This window comes from Orcinus orca, chromosome 1, assembly GCF_937001465.1.
Source record: "Orcinus orca chromosome 1, mOrcOrc1.1, whole genome shotgun sequence".
NCBI lineage: Eukaryota > Metazoa > Chordata > Mammalia > Artiodactyla > Delphinidae > Orcinus > Orcinus orca.
The window spans coordinates 95,213,184-95,239,563 of NC_064559.1; the positions used below are offsets into that span (position 1 = coordinate 95,213,184).

Consider the following 26,380-nt stretch of genomic DNA (forward strand, 5'->3'; position numbering starts at 1 on the left):
TTTGACAATAGTTGGTCTTCAAGGGGACCCCTCTTTCCAGGTGTTAAGAAGAACTTGGTCCCCAGGGTTTATTTGTGAAGGAACTGTTCCTTCCTCTGTAGTTTTAGTGGGAGCTGGCAGTGCCTTGTGGGCATAATCCTGGATTGCCTTCTGAACTTGTCCTAGATTAAGAATATATCTCAGGGCCTGGTTCACTTCCTCATCTAGTAGAATGTCAGTAGTAAGAAAAGGCCTCCCATAGGTCATTTTAAATGCGCTAAGCCTCAGGCCACTCCTCGGGGTTGGTCCAGGGTTCATGAGTTTTTTGGCAGAGCTTTGCTAAGGTTTTCTTTAAAGTATGGTTCATTTTCTCTACCTTCCCTGACGACTGGGGGTGCCAAGAGGTGTGTAGCTCATAGATCCTATCCCTAGGGCCTTTGTGAGTCCCTGGGTGATTTGGGCTATAAAAGAGGGCCCGTTATCGCTCTGGAAGGACTTTGGAAGTCCAAACCGAGGAATTATTTCCTTTAAAAGGGACTTACAGACTTCCATAGCCTTTTCAGATCGGGTGGGGAAGGCTTCAGCCCATCCTGTGAAAGTATCAACAAACACCAGAAGATATTTATATCCTGATCGTGGGGGCGTTTGGGTGAACTCTAACTGCCAGTCTTCCCCTGGATATGTCCCTCGGTGTGGATTGGCTTGAGTAACGAAAGGGGAATTGGATGGGTCTGTGGGTTATTACGGGCACATATATCACAGGCAAGCGTTACTTGTTTTTCTGTTCTTTTAAGCCCCGTCCCTGAAAAAGCCTTTTGCATCAAGTCCCATAGCGCATCCTCCCATAGTGGGTGGCATCATGTAAGCTCTTAGTGAGTTTCCATTGTTGGGCCTCAGGGATTAGAACCTTAGCCTCCTTTTTATACAAGCCTGTGCTTCCCTTCTCATAGCCCCATTTCTCAGCATTTTCTTGTTCCTGTGGGGGAATACTGGGGAAGGCTAGGGAGTTCAGGGGGGCCAGTCAGTAGAGCCATAACTTGTTCAGGTTCCTGCAGTCGAGCTGCCTGTTTTGCTATTTGATCGGCTTTGCTGTTCCCTTGGTTCACAAAAGATCCGTCCCTCTGACAGCCCCTACAGCGGACCACTGCTACCTAGGTCAGAAGCTGCACTGCTTCTAAAAGAGCCAGAATCAAATCTTTAAGTTTTATGGGGGAATTTTTAGCAGTTAACACTCCTCTTTCTTTCCAAATGGCAGCATGAGCATGTAGCATGTGTAACCCATATTTAGAGTCAATAAAAATATTTCATTTCTTATCCTTCCCTAATTGCAAAGCTCTCATGAATGCAATTAGTTCAGCCTTCTGGGCTGATGGCTGGGGTGACAGGGCCTCGGCTTCTATGACTTCATCTAGACGAGCTATGGCATACCCCGCCTTTCGGGTTCCCATTTCTACAAAACTGCTCCCATCAGTAAACCATCTGACCTCAGGGCTGTCAAGAAGCTCATCTAGAAGATCAGGCCTGCTGGAGTAAGTCTGTTCTATGGTCTCCATACACTGGTGCAGCAAGTCTCCACTCTCGACTGCTGGAAGCAGAGTTGCTGGGTTCAGGGTTTGGCACCCCTTTAAGGTGATGTCGGGGGCATCCGTTACAAGGGCCTGATATCTTGTTAACCTTCCTCCAGTCAACCAATGATGTCCTTTGACTTCCAGCACAGATTGTACCTGATGAGGGCTTAACACATCTAAGTGTTGTCCCAGAGTGAGCTTGGAAGCGTCATTAACCAACAGGGCTGTGGCTGCTACTGCCCTAAGGCAGCTTGGCCATCCCAGCCCCACTGAGTCCAGTTGTTTTGAAAAGTAAGCCACTGGTCTCTGATCCGGTCCCAGCTTTTCGGTCAGGACTCCTAGTGCTATCCCTGACTTCTCACGAACATATAGGGTGAAGGGCTTGTCCAAATTTGGAAGCCCCAGTGCAGGTGCTCTACTCACCTCAGTCTTTAGAATCTCAAAGGCCTGCTGGTGGTCCCTATTCCATGGAAGGGGTTCCCTTTCTCCTCCCTTTAGAGCCTCATATAGGGGTTTTGCTCTAAGGCCATAATTTGGAACCCAGATACGACAGAAACCAGCCATCCCAAGAAGCCTCGGAGTTGCCTCTTTGTGGTTGGAGATGGTAAAGCGCTAACTGCTGTTTTTTGATCTATGGCCAGGGCTCGTGCCCCTAGGGTCAAAACAAATCCTAAATATTGACCCTGTTGCTGTGAGATCTGAGCCTTGGTTGGAGACACTTTATATCCCCTTTATGCCAGAAAATTTAGGACCCTAACAGTATTTTGATCTGACTCTTGTTTGGTCTCACTACTTATGAATAAATCATCAACATATTGTAGCAGAGTCCCGTTCTCAAGGCTCAGTTCCCTCAGTTCCCTTGCTAACGCATTTCCAAAAAGATGGGGGCTGTCCCGAAAACCCTGCGGAAGCACTGTCCGGGTATACTGGGTAGCCTCCGGGGTGTCAGGGTCCCTGCATTCAAAGGCAAGAAGGTATTGAGAGTCTGGATGTAGGAGAATACAGAAAAATGCATCTTTGAGGTCCCAAACAGAGAAATACTGAGCGCTCCCTGGCACTTGGGTGAGGGGGGTATATGGGTTTGGCACCAGTGGGTGAATAGAGGTGACTGCCTCATTCACTGCTCATAATTCTTGCACAAACCAATACTCCCCGTTAGGTTTCTGAACAGGGAGGATCAGGGTGCTGCAAGGGGATTGGCAGGGCCTAAAGAGTCCGTGTTTTAGGAACCTGCTGAGCAGCGGTTGGATTCCCTTCAGGGCCTCAGGCTTTAAAGGACAAGGATATTGTCTCTTCCAGGGGTATTTTCCCCAGGTTTAACCTTATTTTTATAGGGGGAACACATTTTCCCCTTCCTGGCACCGAGGTATACCAAACTGTAGGATCTACCCATTCTCTAATTCCTTGGGGGATGTCTTGGGGAATATTTTGATGACCAACAGGTGGGTCATCTGGGGCTACTAATAGACACATTCTCTGTTTGAATTATTTACGTCCTTGGGCTTCACCCTGTCCTAAGAATATAGTAGTTCCTAACTTATATAACAAATCTCTCCCCAGGAGAGGGACAGGGCATTCTGGCATATACAAAAAGGAGTGAGTAATAATAATGGACCTGACTCTGCAGGCAAGGAGAGACGTAAATCACCTTACCTTTGGCTGTCCATCAACTCCTGTCACAGTACAGTCACGGTTGGAGAGGGGGCAGGCTGGCCAAGTCAGAACAGAGCAGGTGCCTCCAGTGCCTACAGGAAATTCATTTCTCCCACCTGCCCCATCAAGGGTGACCCGAGGCTCCGCTGGAGTAATGAGGATGGATCGAGTGGGATCTGGAGGCTGGCAGGCGCTCAGGCCTTATCAGTCAGCGTGCGGGCATCTCTCATCCGAGAGCTTCGCAAGGAACTGGGACCTGCTGGGGTCGCCCCTCGGGCATCCCACAGGAGGGTGCTCAGGACGTTCCCCCTTTCCAGTGCCCCCCTTCTGATAAAAGTCACACTGGTTCGGGCCAGGCAGCTTCTTGGTGGTCTGTCCAGCCTTCTCAGCCCTCCAGGGTCCCCTCGAGGTGGTGGGTGAATCAGAGCAGCCAAAGCTGCGTTTTATTAGCCTCTTATCCTTATTGGCCACCTCCATTAAGCCTCAGTTGTTATAGACCATGAAGGCCTGCTCTACCAAGGTTGACAACGGGGTTTGGGGCCCAGCCTCAAGCTTTTGCATTTTCTCCGGATATCAGGAGTAGCCTGGGTGATAAAATGCATGGCCAATAATGTCCTCCCTTCTGCGGTCTTAGGGTCTGTATTGGTGTACTTCCTGAATGCCTCTGTCACCCAGCTCACGAAGACGGCCGGGTCTTCATCTTTTTCCTCTCGGACCTTATCATAATTTACAGGCTTCACCATACACCTTTCCATTCCTTCTGACAGACAAGTAATATAATGTCTCATCCTAGCCTGGCCTACACATTCTTCATAGTCCCAGCGTGGGTCATGTTCTGGGATTGCATCCCCACCCGATAAATTTGGTGGCGTGGATTGGTGGCCAGCAGGCCATCTGCGTGTTCCCTGGCCTTTCTCAGTATACGCTCCTTTTCATCCAGGGTGCAACAGTGGGCCAGAACATCTGTGATGTCCTGCCAGGTGAGAGAGAATGTCAACCCCAGCGTGATAAATTCATCCCTAAACTTGTCAGGGTTCTCTGAGAACCCGCCAAACCTCTCCTTACAGATTAACCCAATTCGTTTAGGATCTCTCTTTGGGATGTTCCAGGGGTCCCCTGAAGCGCCCCAAAGTTAACTGGAAGTCAAGAGAATTTCAATTAGAATTTGATATTTGGGAAGTCTGTCAAAAACTTGAAAAACTTTTAAAACACCTGGTCAGAAAGAATCACAGGTCGCTGTGAAACCGTTATTCCTTGAGCTGATGTGGGGAAAACGATATCAAAAGTAAACACAGATCACTTAAAGGCAGAGAAACTCACACAATCTGATATCAAAAGTATTCCAGGAAAACTTTGTTCTCTTATGAGAGAGAAAAACCAAATCCAGTCCTGTATCAGCCTACTCGCAATAAAATCCATTTACCTAATTAAATTTAATGCAACCTTAGAAGACTCTGACTACATACAAAATTCTTTTCTCAATGTTCCCCTTCCGCAAACCTTCTATAACTTTCTGTACCCATATTTTGTCCCTTATTCTTTCCATTCAGAAATAACCAGCTCAGACTTCCCTGCTGGTGCAGCGGTTAAGAATCCACCTGCCAGGGCTTCCCTGGTGGCGCAGCAGATGAGGGTCCGCCTGCCGATACAGGGGACACGAGTTTGTGCCCCGGTCCAGGAAGATCCCACATGCCACGGAGCAAATAAGCCCATGCACCACAACTACTGAGCCTGCACTCTGGAGCCCGCGAGCCACAACTACTGAGCCTGCGTGCCACAACTACTGAAGCCCGTGCGCCTAGAGCCTGCCCTCCGCAACAAGAGAAGCCACCGCAGTGAGAAGCCCACGCACCACAACAAAGAGTAGCCCCTGCTCGCCGCAACTAGAGGAAGCCCGCGTGCAGCAGCGAAGATCCAATGCAGCCAGTAAATAAATAAATATTTTTTTTAAAAGAAAAAACTTAAAAGACACAAACAAGAAGTTTTCAAGATAAAGAGGATGGGGGTGCAGGTGTGAGGACCAAGGGAGAGGTAAAGGGAGGAGGGACAGAAAAGACTGAAAAAGAGAAAGAGACAGAAACCTGCCCCCTGCTGGTGTCTCTTCAGGCACCAACCCCTGCGCTTCCAGAAAGGGCCAGTGAAGGAGGCAGCACCCTGTACACTGCCCACCGCCCACTGGGGTGATCAAGCCCAGAAACCAGCCAGTTGTACGTCGTCTGCAGGACTGCAACCCACAGGTGGGACTCTCACCCATGCATACAATTTGTACGTTGTCTTGTACGAGATGGATGGGCACCTGGGCCGGACAGCTGGTGTTTGTCACGTGGAGTAAAAGTGAAGCTTTGTTCTCACCCAGACACTCCAAGGACAAAGCCAGTGGCAGAGCTGAGCTCTGCTGAAGTAAAGAGATAAGGTGCCCACTCCTGAGGTCAAGAAAAACCTCCCTGTCTGCACATGCGCAGGAAGGCTCCTTGGGGGTCAAAAATGGAGGGGACACCACCCCATAATAAGTGTGGACATGCACCCACACGCCTCTGGGGTGGGATCCATCTTAGCAAAAAGTTGGGCACGCGTGTTGGGGAGGGTCCTGGGACCAGTCAGGTGTGAAAAAAGAAACGAGATAATTTGCCAAAGGTAAACGGAGACCCAGAAGAACTGTCCTATACAAGGGATTTAAATCACCTCTTTACTGCGCTCCTCCTTAGAGAGGACGCCCATACCCTTTCTCTCTGGCCATGTATTTCTGCCTTGCTTCTGTCTTAGATAAACAAACTGCTTCTCTGTGTGCTCTCCCATTCCTTGTGCTGTGTCTTTAATAATAAACTTTGTACCTGTTTTAACAGTTTTTGCCTCCTTGAAACAGTCTTGCTTTCAAATTGGGGAAAGAGCCAGGGCCACTTCATTTCTAACCTCTAGCCCCCGGTGGCCTAGCAGTTAGGATTCCTGGTTTTCATCCAGGCTACTCAGATTCAATTCCTGGGCAGGGAACTAAGATGTCTCTTCAGGACCGCTCACCGATGTCCCTCCGAGATCAGTCTGTGGGTCCCCAACCCACAGGTGGGACTCTCACCCACACGTACCCCAGTATATAGAAATCTACCACTTCAGCCCATTCCCAGTGGGACTTCTCTTGGCGGCAGGAAAATAAAGGGGAGAATATTGGGACAATCGGACTTCCAACCACTACATGAGATGAGGTTTCAACCTCTATTACGCTCATAAATCTCCGGTCAGGGAGAGGCCGCTGGACCAAGGTCTGCATGGTATGAGGCGAGCCTCTCCCATCTCTGCTTGTCCCCCGTTGCTGGTCAGAGGGAGCACGGTCTCACAAGCTGAGAGGAGTGACACTGGAGCTGTCCTATGTCCACTCTCTCAGAAGGATAGGACAGAAGTAAGAGAGGACAGAGAGAGGAGAGGACAGAGAGAGAAGTAGAGAGATATCAGGAGAGGGAAAAGGGAAAATGGTGAGGGGGAAAAAGGACAAAGGGGAGGGGGAAAGCGTTGCCTGAATGAGGGTACTGAGGCCCCCAGGGGCCAGGAAGGGAGACTTAACCAAATGCGGTGACGCTGAAACAAGATGTTCAGGTGGCCACTTGTCACCCACCGGGAAACTGTGTTCGTGGTCCTGGAGGGGCCCAGATCCTCTCCCCCCCTCCATTGCGTGCCACAAAATATGTTACCAACCAGGGTTCTTGACCTTTCCCAATCAACAGAAATTGACTAGAGACCAGCCAAGAAATTCAGGCAAGGCTTTATTGGGGCCCCTGCTGCAGCAGCGGGTAGCGGGAACAAACAACAAGTTCCCTTGTTTGGTCACTCCCTGAGGGAGGAGGCAAGCTTGTTCCTTATGTGGGGTAAGGGTAGGGGTGTGTCCAGCGGGTCGGAACAGAGGGGTGGCTTAGGTGTTTTGCCCACCTCTTAGGTGGGGTTGTGTGCAGGGAGCATGCTCAGTACCTGCTTTTGCTCAGGACACCCTGTTTTTGCTCCAAGCTCTTCAAAAGTTGCAGTTGGATTTTTTGGTCTCTTTGTATCTTTTGGGTCCAGAATTTGTGCCAACTGTGCCTGCACAGTTATTTTTAGTCCCATACAGTTTCTTTGTATTTTGTTGCTTGAGGAGAGGTGTGTCCAGGTGCAAGCCTTGCAGCACTGCAGCAAAATGTCCCAGGTCCCAGCCTGTCTCACAGTGGTTAGAACTCCAAGCTTTTACTGCCGGGGCCCGGGTTCAATCCCTGGTCTAGGAACTAAGATCCCACAAGCTGCACGGCCAAAAAAAAAAAAAGGGAAAATATTGAGTGGTGTGTGCATTTGTGTGCCTATGTGTATGTGGAATTGTAAGAAAGCAAGTTGCAGAATAATTATGTCATGTGATATGTAAACAATAACAACGAAAATGAACACAATATAAATATGTAGGGTAGATGTGTGTTTACATGAATATGAATGTACAGGGAAAGTTCTGGAAGGACAACAAATTTCTCAGTGGTTATCCTTGAAGAGTGGAGTGAAATTGGGGGAGAGAGGTATCACTGTCATTTTTACTTTATTTACTTCTGAATTAGAAGAATATAGAAACAGAAAGAATATATTATAGATAATGTGTGTAGTTTCCAAAAAAATTGTTTAAAGCACCAACACAAAATATAGGTGAGAGGAACAAGGGCTGAATCTCTAGGAATGGTTCTGAGCTCTGCTCACATCCCCACTGATGAAGGGATAGCACTAATGAAAAACCAAAACAAAACAGTATTTCCATTTCCCTTTCAAAATTAAGGTTTCTTTTCAGTGTCACTTTTATTTTTCTAGTAGGTTTATCTGGTTTGCATGGAAGAGAAAGCATGAGTTCAATTTTTATAATTAACTTTTAAATCTTAGAGCTATTAATTTGCTAGCTCTGTTAGAAAATTCCCTGGGCTCTCAAAAATAGCCCAGTGGCCTTCATTAGGATTTTCAAAAGACGAAGTTTACTACTTTTGATACCGAAGAAGCTTTATCAAAAAGTCCAGGCTCTTGTTCAGCTCATCCAAAAGAATGTGGGCAAGGAACACGTAACACAAAGAAAAACACACAGAGACTGAGGAGCAAGGAGAACAAAGAAGCAGTTTATTTAGGGCAGAAGCGAAAGTTACACACTCGGAAAAGAAGAGTGTGGGCGTCCTCCCAGGTGGGCCAGCCCCACAGAATTTTTGATCTCCTTTTTAATCTTATTTTTAGGTTTTTGAATGGGTGGGGGTCTTTTTGATTAACGGTGGAATATTCATTGAGGGGAGGGTTGAAGTGTGGCCTGGATGCACCAGGTTGCATCAGCTCCTGGTCCTGTGCACTTGTCTCCAGAAGCCACCGTACATGCACTCTAAGAGTTGTTTTCCCTTAAATTTTTCCGTACTAGTCGATGGAGCCCCACAGGTGGAAGCTCCTACAGGGTCATCAGGCAACCTGTGCATTTTTTTTGCACATGCTCCTCGGTTTTCATGGTGAGAGTTTCTCATTCAGATGCTACAATGCTCCTGTTTTAGAAGTCATTCCTCCATGCATCATGGCCTCATTAAGTGCAAAACAAGGAAGTGTCTTTGCCTTCTCCCTAATGCGTATACATGAGGAGGCTGTCCTTGGGCTCGGCCCTAACTTTCCTGCCTCACTTTCTGCAATGCCTGGAAATTACAAGTGGAAGCCAGCATTCAAAATGAAAGAATATTAAAATGGAAAGAACTAGACATACTCTAGCTCAATTACCTCACTTACAGATGAGGAAATAGAACTTTAGGAAAGAGAAGTGGCTTGACAGCTAGACTCAGACTGAAACCAAAACCTGGATTTCCTTCCTCCTCAACCAGTATCTTTACCATAACACATCACCAACTTAAAATTCTGCAAGTTTGGGAGGAGTCTAAGTGTGTTCTGATGTGAGATAACAAGGTAGGGCATTTGCATATAACATCAAATTTCTGTAAAGCTCTTCCATGTCAATAGGCTATATTATTTCAGTGACCACTGCTAAAGTACAGGCAGTGGTTTAAGGTTACACCACAAAATCTATTTCATTTCCTTGTAGTTTTCTTCCCTTGTGTCTGTCTCGTCCTATTTTTGGAGTTGTTCTCTCAGCTCGACTGCTTTTATGTGTTTCTATATTCACATCTGTTTCCAGACCTCTGTGTGTGTGTCTTATTCTGTGTGCATTTTCCATCTGTGTTTGAGATTCAGTGTCTGTGAACCTGGGTATCTTTCTTAGTATTTTTTACTTTCCGAGCGCCTTTGTCTTTCTCAGTTTTCCCCCATATTTTTATGAAAAAGTCTACGGATGATGCTAGCCCCTAGCTGTTTGATTCTTCCCAGGGGAGGCCCCAGATATAGTGGAGCAGATATAAGCCATCCCTATCATGCCCTGTCTGAATTCCTGACCCATTTAATCCATGAGAAGAATAAAATAGTTATTTTACACCATCATGATTATTATTTTAAATTTTGGGATGGCTTGTTACACAGCAGTTGATAGCTGGAATTCTCGTCCTGGGCTACGCCAAAGATGAGCAGGCCAGCCTGCCTCGCACACTCCCTCTCCTGACTCTGTGTCTTGGATGACTTCACTGAACTTCTACCTGCCTTCATTCTAGTATTTCCACAATCCAACTGCACCGCTTTGGAGGTTCTACAGGTGGCATAACCTACCTGCATTCCTGCTCAGGACTGCTCTCAGCAAGCTAGTCAGACAGCCGTTGGCCTGAATACTACTGAAGAAAAGTTACCAACACTGAGGATTGGCCTAGCTACAAATCCATAAACTTCAACCTCTGCTGGGCCCTTGGCATTGCTTGGCAATCCTTTTACATGTAAACTGTCAGCTCCTTCTCCTATTCACTGTAATGGTCATTCTGAACCTTCCCTGGTATCCTTAAGCCCCCTACTATCATCACCTTCACCCCCTCTTTCTCAACAGATGACCGACTCCTTACCCAAGAAAATCAAGGCTAGCAGATACAAACTACTTTAACGTTGTTACTCAGTATCTGAAAATAGATTTGCATGTGCATCTTTCTCACCTCCTGCTTTTAGCTCAGAGGGAGAGGTGTTCCATACCCAGTTCAGAACCAGCTCTCCACCCATGTTCTATTCTAATGTCTTTAGGATCTGCACTTGCTTCATCAGGTATTCCCTCCTTATCACGCATCCAACTTCTCCCACTCCGCTGACTTCTTCCCAAAGACCCGTAAACAAGTTCAAATCTTTACTTAAAACAAAACAAAATCTCCCTTTTTTTCCTTGACCCCCTCTAGTTACCATCTTCTTTTTTTTTTTAATTTATTTATTTTTGGCTGTGTTGGGTTTTCATTGCTGCATGCAGGCTTTCTCTAGTTGCGGCGAGCAGGGCTACTCTTCATTGCGGTGTGCAGGCTTCTCATTGCGGTGGCTTCTCTTGTAGCTGAGCACAGGCTGTAGGCATGCAGGCTTCAGTAGTTGTGGCGCACGGGCTTAATTGCTCCGCGGAATGTGAGATCTTCGTGGACCAGGGCTCGAACCTGGGTCCCCTGCATTGGCAGGTGGATTCTTAGCCACTGTGCCAACAGGGAAGTTCATAAGTACCATCTTCTAATTCTCCTTTCTTACTGTATCACTCAGGGCTCTTGATAATAAGCAACTGTATCAGATTCTGGATATATTCAGTTGAAAGAAAGGAATTTATCGTGGTGGGGGAAGCTGGAGGTAGATCAGCCTATCCCACTGTTGGGGTGAATGGGACCCAACCATCTCCCTCTCTTCTAAGTGAATCTTGCTTATGAGTGAATAAGTCTCAACTATTCAGAATTCAACATCCCAGAAAAGACAAACTGGCCAAGCCTAGATCACATACCTGCTCTTTGACTTTCTGTATTAGTCAACTCAGGCTGCCATAACAAAGTACCACAGACTGGAGAGCTTAAACCACAGAAATTTATTTTCCCACAGTTCTGGATGCTAGAAATCAGAGATCAAGGTGTTGTCAGGGTTTTATTTTCCTGTGGCCTCTCTCCTTGGCTTATAGATAGTCATCTTTTTAAAAAATATTTATTTATTTATTTTTTGGCTTCATTGGGTCTTAGTTGTGGCACACAAGATCTTTCGCTGCAGCGCACGGGCTCCAGAGCACATGGGCTCTGTAGTTGCGGCACTCAGGCTCTCTAGTTGTGGCACGCTGGCTTAGTTGCCCTGAAGCATGTGGAATCTTAGTTCCCTGACCAGGGATTGAACCGGCGTCCCTTGCATTGCAAGATGGATTTTTAACCGGTGGACCACCAGGGAAGTCCTGATAGCCATCTTCTTTTTTTTTTTTTTTCTTTTTTTGGCTGCATTGGGTCTTCGTTGCTGCACGTGGGCTTTCTCTAGTTGCAGCAAGCAGGGGCTACTCTTTGTTGCAGTACGCAGGCTTCTTATTGTGGTGGCTTCTCTTGTTGTAGAGCACAGGCTCTAAGCACATGGGTTTCAGTAGTTGTGGCACATGGGCTCAGTAGTTGTGGCTCGCGGGCTCTAGAACAGTCTCAGTAGTTGTGGTGCATGGGCTCAGTTGCTCCGAGGCATGTGGGATCTTCCCCGACCGGGGCTCGAACCCGTGTCCCCTGCATTGGCAGGCGGATTTTTAACCACTGCGCCACCAGGGAAGTCCACAATAGCCATCTTCTTGTGTCTTCACATGGTCTTCCTTCTGTGCATGTCTGTGTCCTAATCTCCTCTTGTTATAACTGTACCAGTCATACTGGGTTAGAGTCCACCATAATGACCTCATTTTAACTTTAAAGTCCCTATCTCAAAATATGGCCACATTCTGAGGTACTGGGGATTAGGACTTCAACATATAAATTTAGGGGAGACACAATTTAGCCCATAACACGGGCCCAAGGTGACGGAAGGGGAGATCTGACTCCTTTGGCTTCTGTAGTAAGAAGCAATTACCACTTTCTATGGACTACTCACAGTGGGGGCTTCCCCCAGGGACACTGAGGTGCTGATAAGAAGGGGGAAAGGAGTGGATCCCCTCTGTTATGCTTTCTCTGTTATGAAAGCATAACAGAGATTCTTAAAAGGAGTAGTAACTCATTAAAACACTATTTCATTTCTACTCAATCTTCAACCAAAAGTTATCAAGTTCCTGTCCCCCAACCCCAGCCCCTGACATTGCTCAGGCAAAGGTCATGAATTGTTCCCAGATTGCCACATTGAAAGAACTCTTTCTTGAACTTTTCTACAGCATTTTATACTGTTAACTTCTCCCTCCTTGAAGATCCATCCTCCCTGGGCTGTCCTGTTCTCCTCACTTCTTTAGCCCCTCCTACCCAATCTCCTTTGTCAGCTATTCTTCCTTTACACACCCTGTCAAAGTCGCTGAGTGTCAAGTTTCTGTCATTGGTCCTCTCCTCTCGCCCTCCCCACCTCTCCCCTCATTTCGCCTTCCTTCCCCTCACTGTTCCCCTTTTTTCTCACTCAATACTCTTAGAATCAGAGAGATGATATTTATACTTCATCTTAACCTAGGATCTTTGGATGGGCTTCACAGGCAGCTTCTTAGATTATAGGGAAAATGATGTGTATGTGTGCATTTTTTCTTGGGAGAAGGCCTAAAACTTTTATCAAAAGTTTAAAACAGGGCTTCCCTGGTGGCGCAGTGGTTGAGAGTCCGCCTGCTGATGCAGGGGACACGGGTTCGTGCCCCGGTCCGGGAAGATCCCACATGCCGCGGAGCGGCTGGGCCCGTGAGCCATGGCCACTGAGCCTGCGCGTCCGGAGCCTGTGCTCCGCAACGGGAGAGGCCACAACAGTGAGAGGCCCACGTAGCACAAAAAAAAAAAAAAAAGTTTAAAACATCAACCATGTTGGTGCCTCCTAAATCTTCTTCTGTCCAGACCCTTCTGAGTTCCAGAGCCATAAGTCCAACTGCCTACTTGGCATCTCCACCTAAAACCACCACCAACCTCCAACTCAGTGTCAAAAGCTGAGATCATTATCTCCCTCTCCCAAAGCCTGCTCCTCTTCCTCTATTTCTTATGTCCAGGAAATGTGTCACCATCCTCCTGATCACCCAAATCAGAAAGCTGAGCATCACCTAGTCCCTCCTTCTCTATCATTCCTTATTGCCAATCACTCAGCCAAATCCCGTCCGTTCTACTTTCTTAACATCTCTCCTAGATGCTTCCATTGCATTTTCACTTTTTTATCAGAGAATCTCCTATCTTTCAGCTAAACTGTTAAAATAACTTCCCAAATTTTCCCTCCACCTTCAATCTTTCTCCCCTCCAACCTGTTTCTTGGACTGTGTTATTTCCCAGCTTAAAACCTTGATGAGCAGTTTTACATTCTGTAAAAACTACTGTGATAGCAGTTCCAGAACATACAAGTTGTTCAACGTGACATACAAAGTCCTTTATGATCACCCAATAAATATTAATTGAATGACTAGTCTATTCCAGGCACTGTGCAATATGCTGGGGATACAATGATGAACAAGAGGAACAGATTCCCTACCCTCAAAGAACTTATAGTCCACAAATGTGATGAGGACTGCAAAGGAGAAGCACAAGCTCCTGAAGGAGTACAGGGGATGGGAGTGTCACAACTTAAGTCAGAAAAAGAGAGAAGGTCTCAACCTCCTGTGTTGCACTTCTAATAGTCATCAACCGGTATGGTTCCAGAGGTGGAACCAACAACTCTGTATGCATTATTTCATTTAAACCTCACAACAACTCCTTGGGGTTAGTACCATTTTTGTTAGCCCAAGTTTAGAGATATGGAAACTGAGACCTCGACAGGTTAAATAAACAGTGGAGTCGGAATTCCATCCCACACTCACCTGAAACACAGCCCTCATAACCCTTTAAGAGCCTGTGCTTCTCCCCTGCAGTACTCACGAATCCTGTGGAGCTATACCCAGCTCTGTAAACATGCCAGCCTATTTCACTCCAAGTCTCTGCTGATGCGGTTCCTTTTGCCTGAAACGACTATTTCCCTCAAAAGCCTTCCTGCTGAACACATAATTATCTTCTGTGATCTAATTAAAGTGTTCTGTCTTCCACATGGACTCCTCCCCCAGACAGAATTAGCCACTGGCTTCTTCGTGCAGACACAGAATTTCAGAAGTACTGTCATAATCCCTAAAGCACTTCAGATGCTCATCTGGTAGTTTCCCCTTAAGAAGCTATAAATCCTGGGGAATGATAACTGATGAACTCTGTAATCTCAGAACCGTGTGCTGTGGCTGTCATTTCAACATTAGGGAAGAGAAGAAGGGAGGGAGTAAAGAAAAGGATGAGGGAGAAAAGAAAAAAGCAAGCGTGGAGACACACACTCCAGCCTAAAATAGGCCAAGACCATCTGTCCTTCTTTTAAAAATTTGCATTTTACCTATCACTGTAAAATTAACACATACCACCCCAACACACTCAGCTGGAGGATTGCTCAGGAAAACCTGCAGAACGTTTCCCATTCTTCTGCTGTCCTCCTGTGCTCTCCCTCCTCTCCTTCCTGCCTAGCCCACCCTCTCGGCAGCTGGCAATTCCTCCCTCCATTTGAAGGCCACAGACAGGAAACGAGTCAACAAGAAAATAAAACCTCAAAGAAGGAAAACTGAAGTGAACGCCTTGCACCACATCACGTTGCAGAAAGCCATTTCAGTAGCAATGAACAACAGAGAGCGCTGAGGGATAGCCACCTTTCACCTCGGAGATCACAGAAAGCCCTGAAGGTACTCTTCCTGTTTTAGGTTTCCCAGATAAGCATCTGAAGTACTATAGGACGGAGCCTGCATTTCCAATTTTAAAAGAAAATGTTGGTAGAGATAATATTGGGGTGAGGGACGCTTCTAATGATCTGATGATTTAAATGACTGCTTTCTGTAGGCAGGCCCTGGCTGGGTGGAGATGGGTCTGGGCCAAGCAGGAGAGTGAGAAGTTTTGAGGTAGAACAAGAGACCCCCTGAGGGAATGTCCTCCTTATTGAGTCTCATTCCCAGGGTCCTGTTGTCCTGTTCGTGTCACCGGGTGGATCCCAACCAGAGAGGTGGGGTTTCATTTGTCAGCGTTCAGATTCAGGAATCAAATGACGTTTCCAGAAGAGGAAACTGATGAGTAATAGGCTTGAGGGGTGGGGAGAAGGGCTGTTTATTTCCTCTCTTCAAGTCAACTAGGTCCCCTTAGGGCTCTGATATCTGTGGTGACTTGTCTACTCCAATGCACAACATGTGGCAGCTGCTACCACCAACGGCTCTGCTGTTTCTAGGTAAGTCAGAATCACCCTGCCTGGGAGTTGAGCTCAAGATGCCCTGGGTTCAGCAGACATCCCTTTTCAGGCAAGGGATGAGACCCCTACCAAGGGATAGGACCCCTTACCATGTCTATAGATCTAGATTTAGCTTCTAGGACTTCTAGGATTTAAGCTTCAAGCGTTAGAGATGTGGAGAATTGCTGGCCCTGATTTGGGCATAATCAGGAGGTGAAGGGGGACGTGAGGTCTCCGTTACTTCACCCCTCTGGGTCTCAGTTTGTCTATCTATAAACTGAAGAGTATGGACTAGATGGTCCTGAAGGTCTGTCTCTTCCATTCTCACATTCCAGTGCTCCTCTCTAAGTCTTTTAATTTCCTCCCTTTCCAGGGGACTTGGGGTGAGGTTGTTTTTATGGTTTGATTCAGGGATATTTGATCTGCACCCTTAATCTGGGAGTTCGAACGGGGACCACAGAGTAAGGGAATGGTGTTGAAAACAGGGGTTTGGGTGGACAAGGGAGTAGGAGGCACAGACATCGGAGACCAGAGGACAGGCAACGGGAGAGCTATCCACTATATTTATCTTGATTCTTGGGAACACAGGCCTGCCAGGGCAGAGGTGGGCAGGGGAGTTTAAACTCACTCCACACTCCAGTCACCCCGATCTCTGCTGCTACTCAATATCTGTTTCACTCTTTTTTCTTACAGTTTCAGCTGGCACGCAAGCTGGTGAGTTTGCTTAGTCGTCTTGGATGGGTCAAGTGAGGAATGTAAATGTGCAATAGCCACAGGGTATTAGGAAATGTTCTTTGCATAGGAAGTTGCTGATGTGGGGCTGGCAGGGGTAATCCCCCCAACACAGTAGGGCTTGGCCCTATGCTTCTCTGGCCAATTTTGCTCAAGATAAAGAGAGACCAAGAAGGAGGCCAGGGCTTCCCTGGTGGCGCAGTGGTTGAGAGTCCGCCTGCCGATGCAGGGGACACGGGTTCGTGCCCCGGTCGGGGAGGATCCCACGTGCCGCGGAGCGGCTGGGCCCGTGAGCCATGGCCGCTGAGCCTGCGCGTCCAGAGCCTGTGCTCCGCAATGGAAGAGGCCACAACAGTGAGAGGCAAAAAGAAGGAAGCCAAGCCTCTCCAAGCCAATATGCTCAGACTGAGTGCTATGCTGAGGCTGAGTTGCCAACTCTCGGTTCGCAATGGGTTTTGAGCCTCCCTGGGAATGCCAGTGTAGGGCTGGCTCATTTCCTGCCCTTATCTACATTCTCTTGACTCCTCAGCAGACCTCCCAAAGGCTGTGGTGCTCCTAGACCCTCAATGGGACCGGGTGCTCAAGGATGACCACGTGACTCTAAAGTGCCAGGGGGACTACCCTCTTGGAGACAATTCCACACAGTGGTGGCACAATGGGACTCTCATCCCAAACCAGGCCTCCAGCTACTTCATCACAGCGGCCAAAGTTGAGGATAGTGGAGACTACAAGTGTCAGACAGGCCTCTCCACACTCAGCGACCCGGTGCAGCTAAAAGTCTACATGGGTGAGTAGGTGAAGGGGAAAAGGGAAATCACCAATAAATGGTAAAACACGAGGCCCTGAAAGACTTGGGAAGCACCAGAAGATGATGTTCCTGGGGCTTAAAACTAAGATGAGATGATCTGTAGTCCTACTGAATTATATCAGATTGTAGTCCTAGCTATAAGTAGGCCTTAGGTAAAAATTCAAAACCTGGGGCTTCCCTGGTGGCGCAGTGGTTGGGAGTCCGCCTGCCGATGCAGGGGACACAGGTTCGTGCCCCGGTCGGGGAGGATCCCACATGCCGCGGAGCGGCTGGGCCCGTGAGCCATGGCTGCTGAGCCTGCGCGTCCGGAGCCTGTGCTCCAAGACAGGAGAGGCCACAGCAGTGAGAGGCCCGCGTACCGCAAAAAAAAAAAAAAAAGTCAAAGCCTGGCATATACTACAGGGCTGCTACACTGCACAGTTCCAGGAATCAATATTCACATAGAATACATACAGCATGAATGGTGTCATCTGAAGGTCAGGGCATGACACTGATGCTCAATAATAGTTACTGAATAAATTAATGAATCCATTTTAGGACCTCAGTCTCCTCACTCTCAGACACACAATGCCCTAAGCTACCCCACAAGCCATCCCTAATTCACCACAATCTCTCTCTCTCTCTTCCCATCAATGCCACACTCAAAATATACACTTCAGCATAAATTTGGCCATGTGATAGCTCTCCTAATAGAGATATATGTACACATTCAGGCTGCATATTCATCATGGAATCAGTCTTTGTGTATTAACAGAATCCACTCATTAGATGCAAGTAGAAGAAGTATTTTGGAGGCAAGAGATCTCTCCTGGTGTCCCTGAAATCACACCACATAGCCCGGTACCTGCAGCGTCACCTTGTTAAGCCTGACTCTATTTTCATGGCTGCCCCATCTGTATATTGTATGTGAGTGGAACAAGTCTGGAGGGGAAGGAGGGCCTAATGAAGGTGGACCTGCAACAGAATTCCATGGAATCTGAAGCTGCTTTTCTTGGCTTCTTTGCCTGACTGTGTCACTTAGCTGACATTGTTCTCAGTCTACAGAGTTACAAAGAGGAATGTCTATTATCTAGCTAGGTGAGAGATAGATGGCCACCTATGATCAAATAAAATGGGGAATTACCAACAGGAAGCAATAGACAAACCATATCTGGTAGTTATTAGCTTGTCTTAAACTTGGCTCTAGAAACTGACTTTAGAAGTCTAATCAGTGAGAACTGTTTTAAACTGTGACCAAGAGCATTAACTTCAGCAGGCAAACTCCTGATCATTCTTTAGGACCCATTTCACTTATCTCCTTCTCTGAGAAGCTTTCCTTACTTTCTTTGGGCAGAATTTCTTTGCTCCATTCTCTTTGGTCCTTCAGTCCTTTGTTCTTAGCCTGTTGTAGCACTTATCACACTGTATTGTAATTATTTCTATGTCTGGATCACAGGTTCTTTGATGTGTCTTAGTCATCTGGGTATCCCCAGTCTGCACAACATAGTAAGTGCTCAATAAAATATTAGTTTAACGAATGTACATATGGACATTCACTGAGTCCATGACAGCCAGAATGGAACAAGAATGTTCCCCCCCAAAGAAACCAGACCATACATATACATATAAGATTACATAGGTAACCCCTGTTAATATTTAAGTCCATGTTTTTTCTTTTTTTCTGAGCATACATACTTTTTGTATTCTGTCTTTTTAACTTAACATTGTCTGATGAATGTTTTCTCATGTCATTTTAAAATTTCTATGCAATATCATTTTTCGTTATTCAGGCCAACTTCCTGACCACAATTTCAAGTTCTCTCTGTGTGTGTGGAGCCTGGTTACTTGGCAAGGCAGTTGTGAAAACAAGTATCTTGGTGACATAACATTCTCTCTCTCAGAGGCTGTGCTCAGTAATGAAGATGGCCTTGCTGAGACGCTGTGGCCCTTCAGGAACCACCAATTACCATCAGCACTACCACGCATGCTTTTGTTTCCCCTCCCTGACTTTTTTTTTTTTTTTAAGATTTAACTTAATTTTTTTCTTTTTTGGCTGCACGCAGGCTTTCTCTAGTTGTGGCAAGCGGAGGCCACTCTTTGTTGCAGTGCACAGACTTCTCATTGCAGTGGCTTCTCTTGTTGCAGAGCACAGGCTCTAGGCAAACGGGCTTCAGTCGTTGTGGCACCCGGGCTTCAGTAGTTGTGGCTTGTGGGCTCTAGAGCGTAGGCTCAGTAGTTGTGGCGCACGGGGTTAGTTGCTCCGTGGCATGTGGGGTCTTTCCGGACCAGGGATCAAACCCATGTCCCCTGCATTGGCAGGCGGATTGTTAACCACTGCGCCACCCGGGAAGTCCCCCCTCCCTGACTTTTATATTGAGGTTTCCCTCATGATTTCTGCAGCCACTCCTGTGGCCACTCAGTAACCTTCTTCCTGACTGTCTGCAACAGTCTTCCAATATTCCTACAACTGTCCATTCCTTCTGAAGTCTACCTTTCCTTTAATTGGGCAAATCATCATTTTCTAATACAATGTTTACTCTTTGATCTAGAACTTACAATGGCTCCTTATTACCTGCCATAGCAAATCCAAGTGTAGCCATTAAGGACACTGCAAATTGCTTCTCACCTGCCTCATCACTTAGACCCTATGCTCTAACCTTATGTTTTGACCATGTGTGTGTCTCTCCCTCTCCACCATTAGACAAAATTTCTTGGTGTGACTTGAGCTCTCTTGCAGGGCCCAGTTGGCTTTTTCCCAAAGAAAGCTATGTAAGGATGGCTCCCAGTCTGGCTTTCCATCATCCCCCAGGATCTGGGTGGTGAGCATCCCCTTCACAAAAGCTTTGCACTGAATGCTGAGGCCTCCTGGGCCTGTGTTCTCTTTGTGTCTTTCAGGCTGGCTGTTGCTCCAGGCCTCTCGGTCGGTGGTCCAGGTGGGGGAGCCCATTCAGCTGAAGTGTCACAGTTGGAAGAAAACTACTGTACAAAAGGTTCAATTTTTCCAGAATGGCCGAGGCAAGCAGTTTTCTTATCAGAATTCTGACTTCTACATTCCAGAAGCAAAACTTGAACACAGTGGCTCCTACTTCTGCAGGGGGATTATCGGGAGTAAAAACGAGTCTTCAGAGGCTGTGAACATCACTGTTCAAGGTAAGAGATGTGCAGAGTGCATCTAAAGGGCCCAGCGCACCATGTGTGGGGACTCTGCCTTCACACTGGGAAGATGAGTTGGGAGGAGATTGCTGACCGTTCCACAGACGTCTTTACAAGGGTCATTCACTCTGCAATGTGACAGCAGGTGCGGAAGTCACATTTCCTCCCCCATAAATATGCCTGTCCTTACCTCATTCTAACTATATCCATAATGTTATCTGTCTCTATCGTGCTGGCCCATCATTACCTGTTCTCCTTTCCCCTCCAAGCCTCAAGTCATAGCCAAAAGCGAAGCTGGCAGTAGCGCCTCACTTTCTCACAGAAAGACCCATAACCTGTGTTCTGGCTCTGCTGCTAATAAACCATGTAACTGTGGCCAGTTAGACTCTCTGAACCTCAGTTTCCATTTCTGTAACAAAGACATGCTGACCTTTATTGGGCATCTTTCAATGTGCTGGACACTGTGCTGAGTGCTTCTTCACATGCAACTAGTCTGATGATCATAGTAACCCCTCACAACAACATTAAGAGATCGGTAACATTGACTCTACAGATGAAGTAACTGGGTGGAAAAAAGGGAGGGGGGTAATTAATGTGTCTCCAAGGGCACAGCAAAGATTCGAAGCCTGTATACTGAACCACCAGATAAAATGAAAGGATTGGACAGGCGCCAATGTCCTGTGACAGAATTTTGAATTCCACTAAGTCACTTAGAAAACATCTCCAGTCTCTGTAGTACCATCCTCCAGGGTCAGAGATCCCCTGCCACCGTGCTCCTGGACTTCCTAATTTCACAAAACTTCCACCTGTAATCAGACTAAGATGTTTGTTGTAAGCAATTTACATGTGGTAAGACAGCAAGATAGCCACACATCTTCTGAGATTTTAACAAAACAATGCCATAATTTGTATAAAAAATAACTTCATCACAATTTAAATTGAAAATAAATACTCTCAAATAGAGAATGAGAAAGCAAATAATAAAGAAAATGGGGGCAAAATGCCAACAATTAGTAAATCTAGGTAAAGAATATATGAGAGTTATTTATACTTTACTGGTAACCTTTTTTTTAAGTTTGAAATTAAATCAAAATTAAGAGTTAAAAAAATTAAGACTAAAAATCCACCCTAACGTTACCAGTTTATAGACTACAGTGAGGAATGACTTTAAAATAACAATATTAAGGGCTAAGAGGTTGAGAACAAGCAAATTCTACCTCTTTCCATTTTGGGTTATTAGTTACTGAGCCGTGATAAAGAAATATTATTGGGCTTCCCTGGTGGCGCAGTGGTTGGGAGTCTGCCTGCCGAGGCAGGGGACGCGGGTTCTGTGCCCCGGTCCGGGAAGATCTCACATGCCGCCGCTGAGCGGCTGGGCCCGTGAGCCATGGCCGCTGAGCCTGCGCATCCGGAGCCTGTGCTCCGCAACGGGAGAGGCCACAACAGTGAGAGGCCTGCATACCGCAAAGAAAAAAAAAAAAAAAGAAATATTATCAATTTTCTGACGGTAAGTAGCAGATTTCAAGGGTTCACTTTTTTTTTTTTTTTTTTTAGATTTCCTTTAGTGGGGTAAAAACAATGAGTATTATTTTGAGACACAAGAGAAAGTTACTGAATTAAGAAATAGTGTTTTCACACCAACTTAAACTTTTTGACTACTTTCAGAATTTCACACAAAACCCAGCTACAACCTACCTTGCTCAACGCTATGTCACATACCTCCATCAAACATGAAAACACTTTTGCTCAGGTAGCATTAAGATCCAGACTCAGTGGGAGGAAGCTATGGCTTTCCGCCAGACTCCCCCATGTTCCTTAGAATCTGTCTCTTAGCAGGTGTCAGAAAGACTTTCCACCGATGACCTCACTGTTTATTCCAAATTTCTGCCTTAACAAATGTCATTTTATTCTCATCCCTCTGCTTCTCCTATTAGGTCAAGAAAAGCCACCCACCAGCTCATCATTCTTTCCACCTTGGCACCAAATCACTTTCTTCCTGGTGATGGGACTCCTGTTTGCAGTGGACACGGGACTGTATTTTTCTGTGAAGAGAGCCCTTCGAAACTCAAAGGAGGACTGGAAGAATGGCAAAGTCACATGGACTCAGGGCCCTCAGGGCAAATGAGGGTAATAGAAGCAGCACCCCCATCCCATGGGGGTGATAAAAGAAGCATCTCTGAACCTCTTTCTAAATTCACAGCCCCACCATGCCCAACAGGCATCTCTGGGAGCAGCAGGAAAATTACACCTCAGACTCTAGGCTGACGGTCCTTCACCCAACTCTGTTTTCTCTTGGTCTCCTATGGAAAGGAAAGGACTGTGATCTTCAAGTGCCAACAGTGAAACCCCAGTGAGCAGCTGCATTACCAGGAATAGAAGTCTCAGAGCGACATGGATGCTTTCTCTATTCTAACCATTCCGTCCCAGCAAAGCAACAATACAGACTCTTGATGATTACCCTTAATGTATGAATATTGTCCTTAAATAAATGGATATGTAAATAAGAGAATTCCTGGTTGAGAACCAGCTGGGTAGTAGTCTGCATCTGTTGCTTCAGGGCTGGCTGCCTTCAAGGCACCCTAAAACTCCTTCTAGACAGACTGTGGGTATGTCTGGGGGGTCTAGGGGAGACAGCAGAACCATTGAAGGGGGTGGCTAAGAAAGAGCAGGGTAGTCCAGGAAAGACCAGAGAAGACCACCACCTGGGCTGTCTTCCTAGAATATGAGCCATGGTAGATAGAGGTAAAAGGAAATCACAGAGGTGACGTCGAATAGAGTTTTTCAGGGGAGCCCATGTCAGAATTGGGATGGTCTGCAAGTATACAATGATCAACCCTCTTAATGTCATGAGTAGGAAATGGTCCAGGAAGGGGTGTAGGGGTTGGAGGATTTAGAAAAGAAAGCACAGAATAAGGCCATTGGAAGGAGAGCAACATTGTTGTCCCGGATTAAGCCCAGTGAACAGAGATACCTCCGCATCCAAACAGAGAAAGCATGAGAAGAAGTCAACCACAACTGCACAGGAAGGAATGGGTAGGAGGTGAGAATGCTTTTACTGGGCACAACAGTGAGAATTAGAGAGCAGTGGCAGGGACTATAAAACCAGCTTTTCCGTTTTAGTATCTAATTCAGATATAGCTTTGATCACATCATCCTTTAAACAAATGTTGGGTAACCAATATTAAATGTACTGAACTCTACTGAGTTAAATTATGAAACTTTGAAATCCCTCAGCATGTCAGTAACAATGGAGTAGAGGTGGAGAAGGCAATCACTGCTTATCACAGTGATAAGCTATCTCTCTTTGTGTTTCAGAAGTTTTAAATAGAACCATTTCTTGATTTCAGTAAGGCATTTTACAAGATCCTGCTTCTACTGTCAGGCAGAAGATGGAAAAGCCATGGTAATAAAACAAGAATGAAAAAAATCCTTTTTTCCTCCCAGTGTCCAAAATTCTATCAGTGAAACGGAGCAGGACCCTATGGTCCTTGTCCCGCATGTCCTCTGCCTGCCTTTTGTCTGTGGAAAACCTTTAGCCAAAGAATAAGTTTAATCAGAGAAGTGAGAAAATGCAGAAACAAAGGAAAACAGTCAAAGGAGACCAAATTATAATAGTTTAGTCATTAAGCGTAGTCAAGGACCTTTATTTCCTTCTCAGAGGCTATAGATAATATTCTGAGCCATTTCCTGTGAGGTGTCTTATAGTTACTGAAACCCGACCCGGTGGAAAGAGTTAACTACATGATGTCCAGATTGTAGCCATGACAAAATTCCACAATTTTGGAATTGTGGGATTCCAAGAATTGGAACTGCCACAAGAATTAGAACTGCCACAATTCCAAGAATTGGCCTCACGGAAATGGGAACAAACCGACCCTCAAACTGAAGACTAACCGTACTTAAAACAATCGAGATGATGCTGCTTAGACCACCCATGACCAATTTCAAGATGACTGTCAGAGCTGACTGTGCTGTTTCTGCATGTAGCCCCCTCCCGCAGCCTATAAAATCTCTTGCCCACTGATTGTCAGTGAGGGGAGTCGGCCTTTGGACACGGTCCACCCCTCCCCCCAGGTTGCTGACATCCAAAATAAAGCAAACTTTCTTTTCCACCAGCCTTGCCTCTTTACTAGCTTTTGAGCGGCGAGCAGCCCGACCCCACTTTCGGTTACATAGGGATTAGTTTGGGTTGATGAGGAACCCCTCTCGTCTCAGCAACCATCTCACCACAACTCATATGAAGTAGTCAGCTTGCTAATTCACCAAATCTTGTTGGGACAACGGGGCAAAGGGAAAATTTCATAGGTGGTATTGGATAGGAGGATGAATGAGAATTAGAGGTAGTTTTAGAGCATGGTGCAGGAAAGAGCTAGTAAGGAGGTGGGGCCTGGGCAGAGGTATCTGGCCAGCCTAATTGTGTCAATTATGAGCTTTATGCCAAGACAATTCAAGCCTGGTATAGGAATATTAGATGAGATTCAGACATCAGACAAGGGCATTTGGAAATGCTGAACATTCAGCTCACATTTATTTAGTATTTACCATGTGCCAAGCTTGAGTTTAGGTGCTGAAGATACCGAGATGAACGACCCAGGGTCATTCCCTGGAGGAACTTTCATTCTTAGTGAGAAAAAAAAAAACACGTAAATAAAGAGAGAATGGGGCTTCCCTGGTGGCGCAGTGGTTGAGAGTCCGCCTGCCGACGCAGGGGACACGGCTTTGTGCCCCGGTCCAGGAGGATACCACATGCTGCGGAGCGTCTAGGCCTGTGAGCCATGGCCGCTGAGCCTGCGCGTCCGGAGCCTGTGCTCTGCAACGGGAGAGGCCACAACAGTGAGAGGCCCGCGTACCGCAAAAAAAAAAAAAAAAAAAAAAGAGAGAGAATGAAGAAAGGGCTGCAGAAAAGAGGCTTAATTTTTGGTGTTGTGGTGATGGATGACTAGGAGTTTGCCAGACAAAAATGAGAAGCACTGAAGGCCCATATGGGCAAAGATTCAAAAGCCAGAGAAGGGGGTCAAGAAAGTAGTTTGGTTCTGTTCAAGTCTAAAGAGTCAGTGAAGGAGAGGAGAGAGTTCAGGGGCCAGATTATGAAAGGCACTGCCTTCCAAGCTAAGGAGGTTGTAGTCTACCCTGCAGGCCATTGAGGGATTTTAAACAGGTCTTTTCTAAAGAAAGCCTCTCTGGCAGCTACCTGGAGGCTGGAAAGGAGAGGACAGCTGAAGACAGGAAACTGCCTAGGCAGCTAGGTAGTTATTGCGGTAACCAAAGGGATAAGTATTGAGGAAGTAAATGTCAGCAGGCTGAAGAGGAAGATGGTTATTCAAATATTAAGAAGGTAGATTCTCCGAAAATTGGAAACCAGCAGGACGTAGCATGACTAAGGGCCCAGGGTCTGGAAACGCCCATTTCACAAGTTAGGAAATACAAGTACAAAGGCAAGGCAGGCAGATGTTGGGTAAAAGATTTCAGTTTGGGATTACAAATACTCACTTCCTCTGGCTGGTAAGTATTTTTAAAGCATCAGTTTCATGATGCAATTTTAGTAGAACCTTACTTGAGCAAGTAAAAATTGTATTGCTAGTTGCAACCTTAATCACGTAGACTCGAAACTTTTAGCAGAACACGTGGTAGAGTGGACGGAACCCGAGTGGAGTGACACTGACAAGTCCCGGGATTCAAAACGGCCGAGATTTCATTGCTGGGTGGGCTCAAACCACCAGCCTTTCGGTTAACAGCCAAACGCACTAACCCATTGCGCCACAGAGACAGACAGCAAACTTTAGTTTACTGACAAATAACCCCGTAGTGTTCTCTGTGTCTTCAAAGTATTCTGGTTGAGGCTGCCATAGGAACCGGTGGAGCCATCACGTCCCAGCGCACCAGGACACTTAGTAGCCCCGAGAGAAACGGGTCTTTTCCCCTAGGACCTGCGCTAGCATCTGCTAAGATCTGGGACAGAACTCACTTTCCCCGGAAGATGCTAAGAAAACGAGAGCAGCCGAGAACGAATGGACGAAGGGTCTTTGGGGAACCCAAAATGAATGCTCTCTGTGGGTTCACGAGTTCACTTGGTTTTAGCTCTGAGAAGTATATCAATATACTTTTTTGCTAATCTAGACAATTGATGCATTCATGTGTACGTGCGCGAGTGTTAACTTATAATAAGCTTATGATTGTGAAATTTTAAAATACTGCATCACATGTCCCATCAAGTCCGGCAGAATGTTATATCTAAGTAAGGAAGCGTAACATAACAAAATTAATCTTCAACCCC

The 26,380-nt window shown here is 46.3% G+C and overlaps 2 protein-coding genes across 44 annotated transcripts in view; one reads left to right on the top strand and one right to left on the bottom strand.

Moving 5' to 3' along the window:
- LOC101283030 (low affinity immunoglobulin gamma Fc region receptor II) overlaps positions 1 to 26,380 on the bottom strand; it is a 214,320-nt gene that overhangs the window by 43,118 nt on the left and 144,822 nt on the right. For 2 of the 42 annotated variants that reach the window (XR_007476419.1, XR_007476416.1), the window contains exon 1: positions 6,754 to 6,925. The exons of 36 other annotated variants lie outside the window; for them this stretch is intronic. Coding sequence is in view for 4 of the 6 variants with exons in the window: in XM_049707940.1 (XP_049563897.1) it covers positions 6,754 to 6,858 (105 nt within the window). In the remaining 2 variants the exon portion in view is untranslated. Of the gene's footprint in view, positions 1 to 6,753; positions 6,927 to 26,380 lie in introns of those variants that run through there. 4 more of the 42 variants (XM_049707940.1, XM_049707937.1, XM_049707900.1 and 1 more) reach the window with 3 other exon arrangements.
- On the top strand, positions 15,284 to 24,221 carry LOC125964005 (low affinity immunoglobulin gamma Fc region receptor III-A-like). 2 transcript variants are annotated; one of them, XM_049708044.1, is made up of 5 exons: positions 15,284 to 15,434; positions 16,128 to 16,148; positions 16,699 to 16,953; positions 19,849 to 20,103; positions 22,041 to 24,221. In XM_049708044.1, the coding sequence occupies exons 1-5, from the start codon at positions 15,386 to 15,388 to the stop codon at positions 22,229 to 22,231; spliced, it is 771 nt and encodes a 256-aa protein (XP_049564001.1). In that variant the 5' UTR covers positions 15,284 to 15,385; the 3' UTR covers positions 22,232 to 24,221. The 2 variants fall into 2 exon arrangements, with proteins under 2 accessions (XP_049564001.1, XP_049563997.1); XM_049708040.1 differs by having other exon boundaries at positions 15,285 to 15,434; positions 16,696 to 16,953.

What these genes read in the sequence shown, in the direction of transcription:
- LOC125964005 (XM_049708040.1), top strand. Translation starts at nt 15,386, where the DNA reads ATGCACAACATGTGGCAGCTGCTACCACCAACGGCTCTGCTGTTTCTA. An exon ending in AACGGCTCTGCTGTTTCTAG is followed by an intron (nt 15,435 to 16,127) that starts GTAAGTCAGAAT and finishes TTTTTCTTACAG; the next exon opens with TTTCAGCTGGCACGCAAGCT. An exon ending in GCAGCTAAAAGTCTACATGG is followed by an intron (nt 16,954 to 19,848) that starts GTGAGTAGGTGA and finishes TGTGTCTTTCAG; the next exon opens with GCTGGCTGTTGCTCCAGGCC.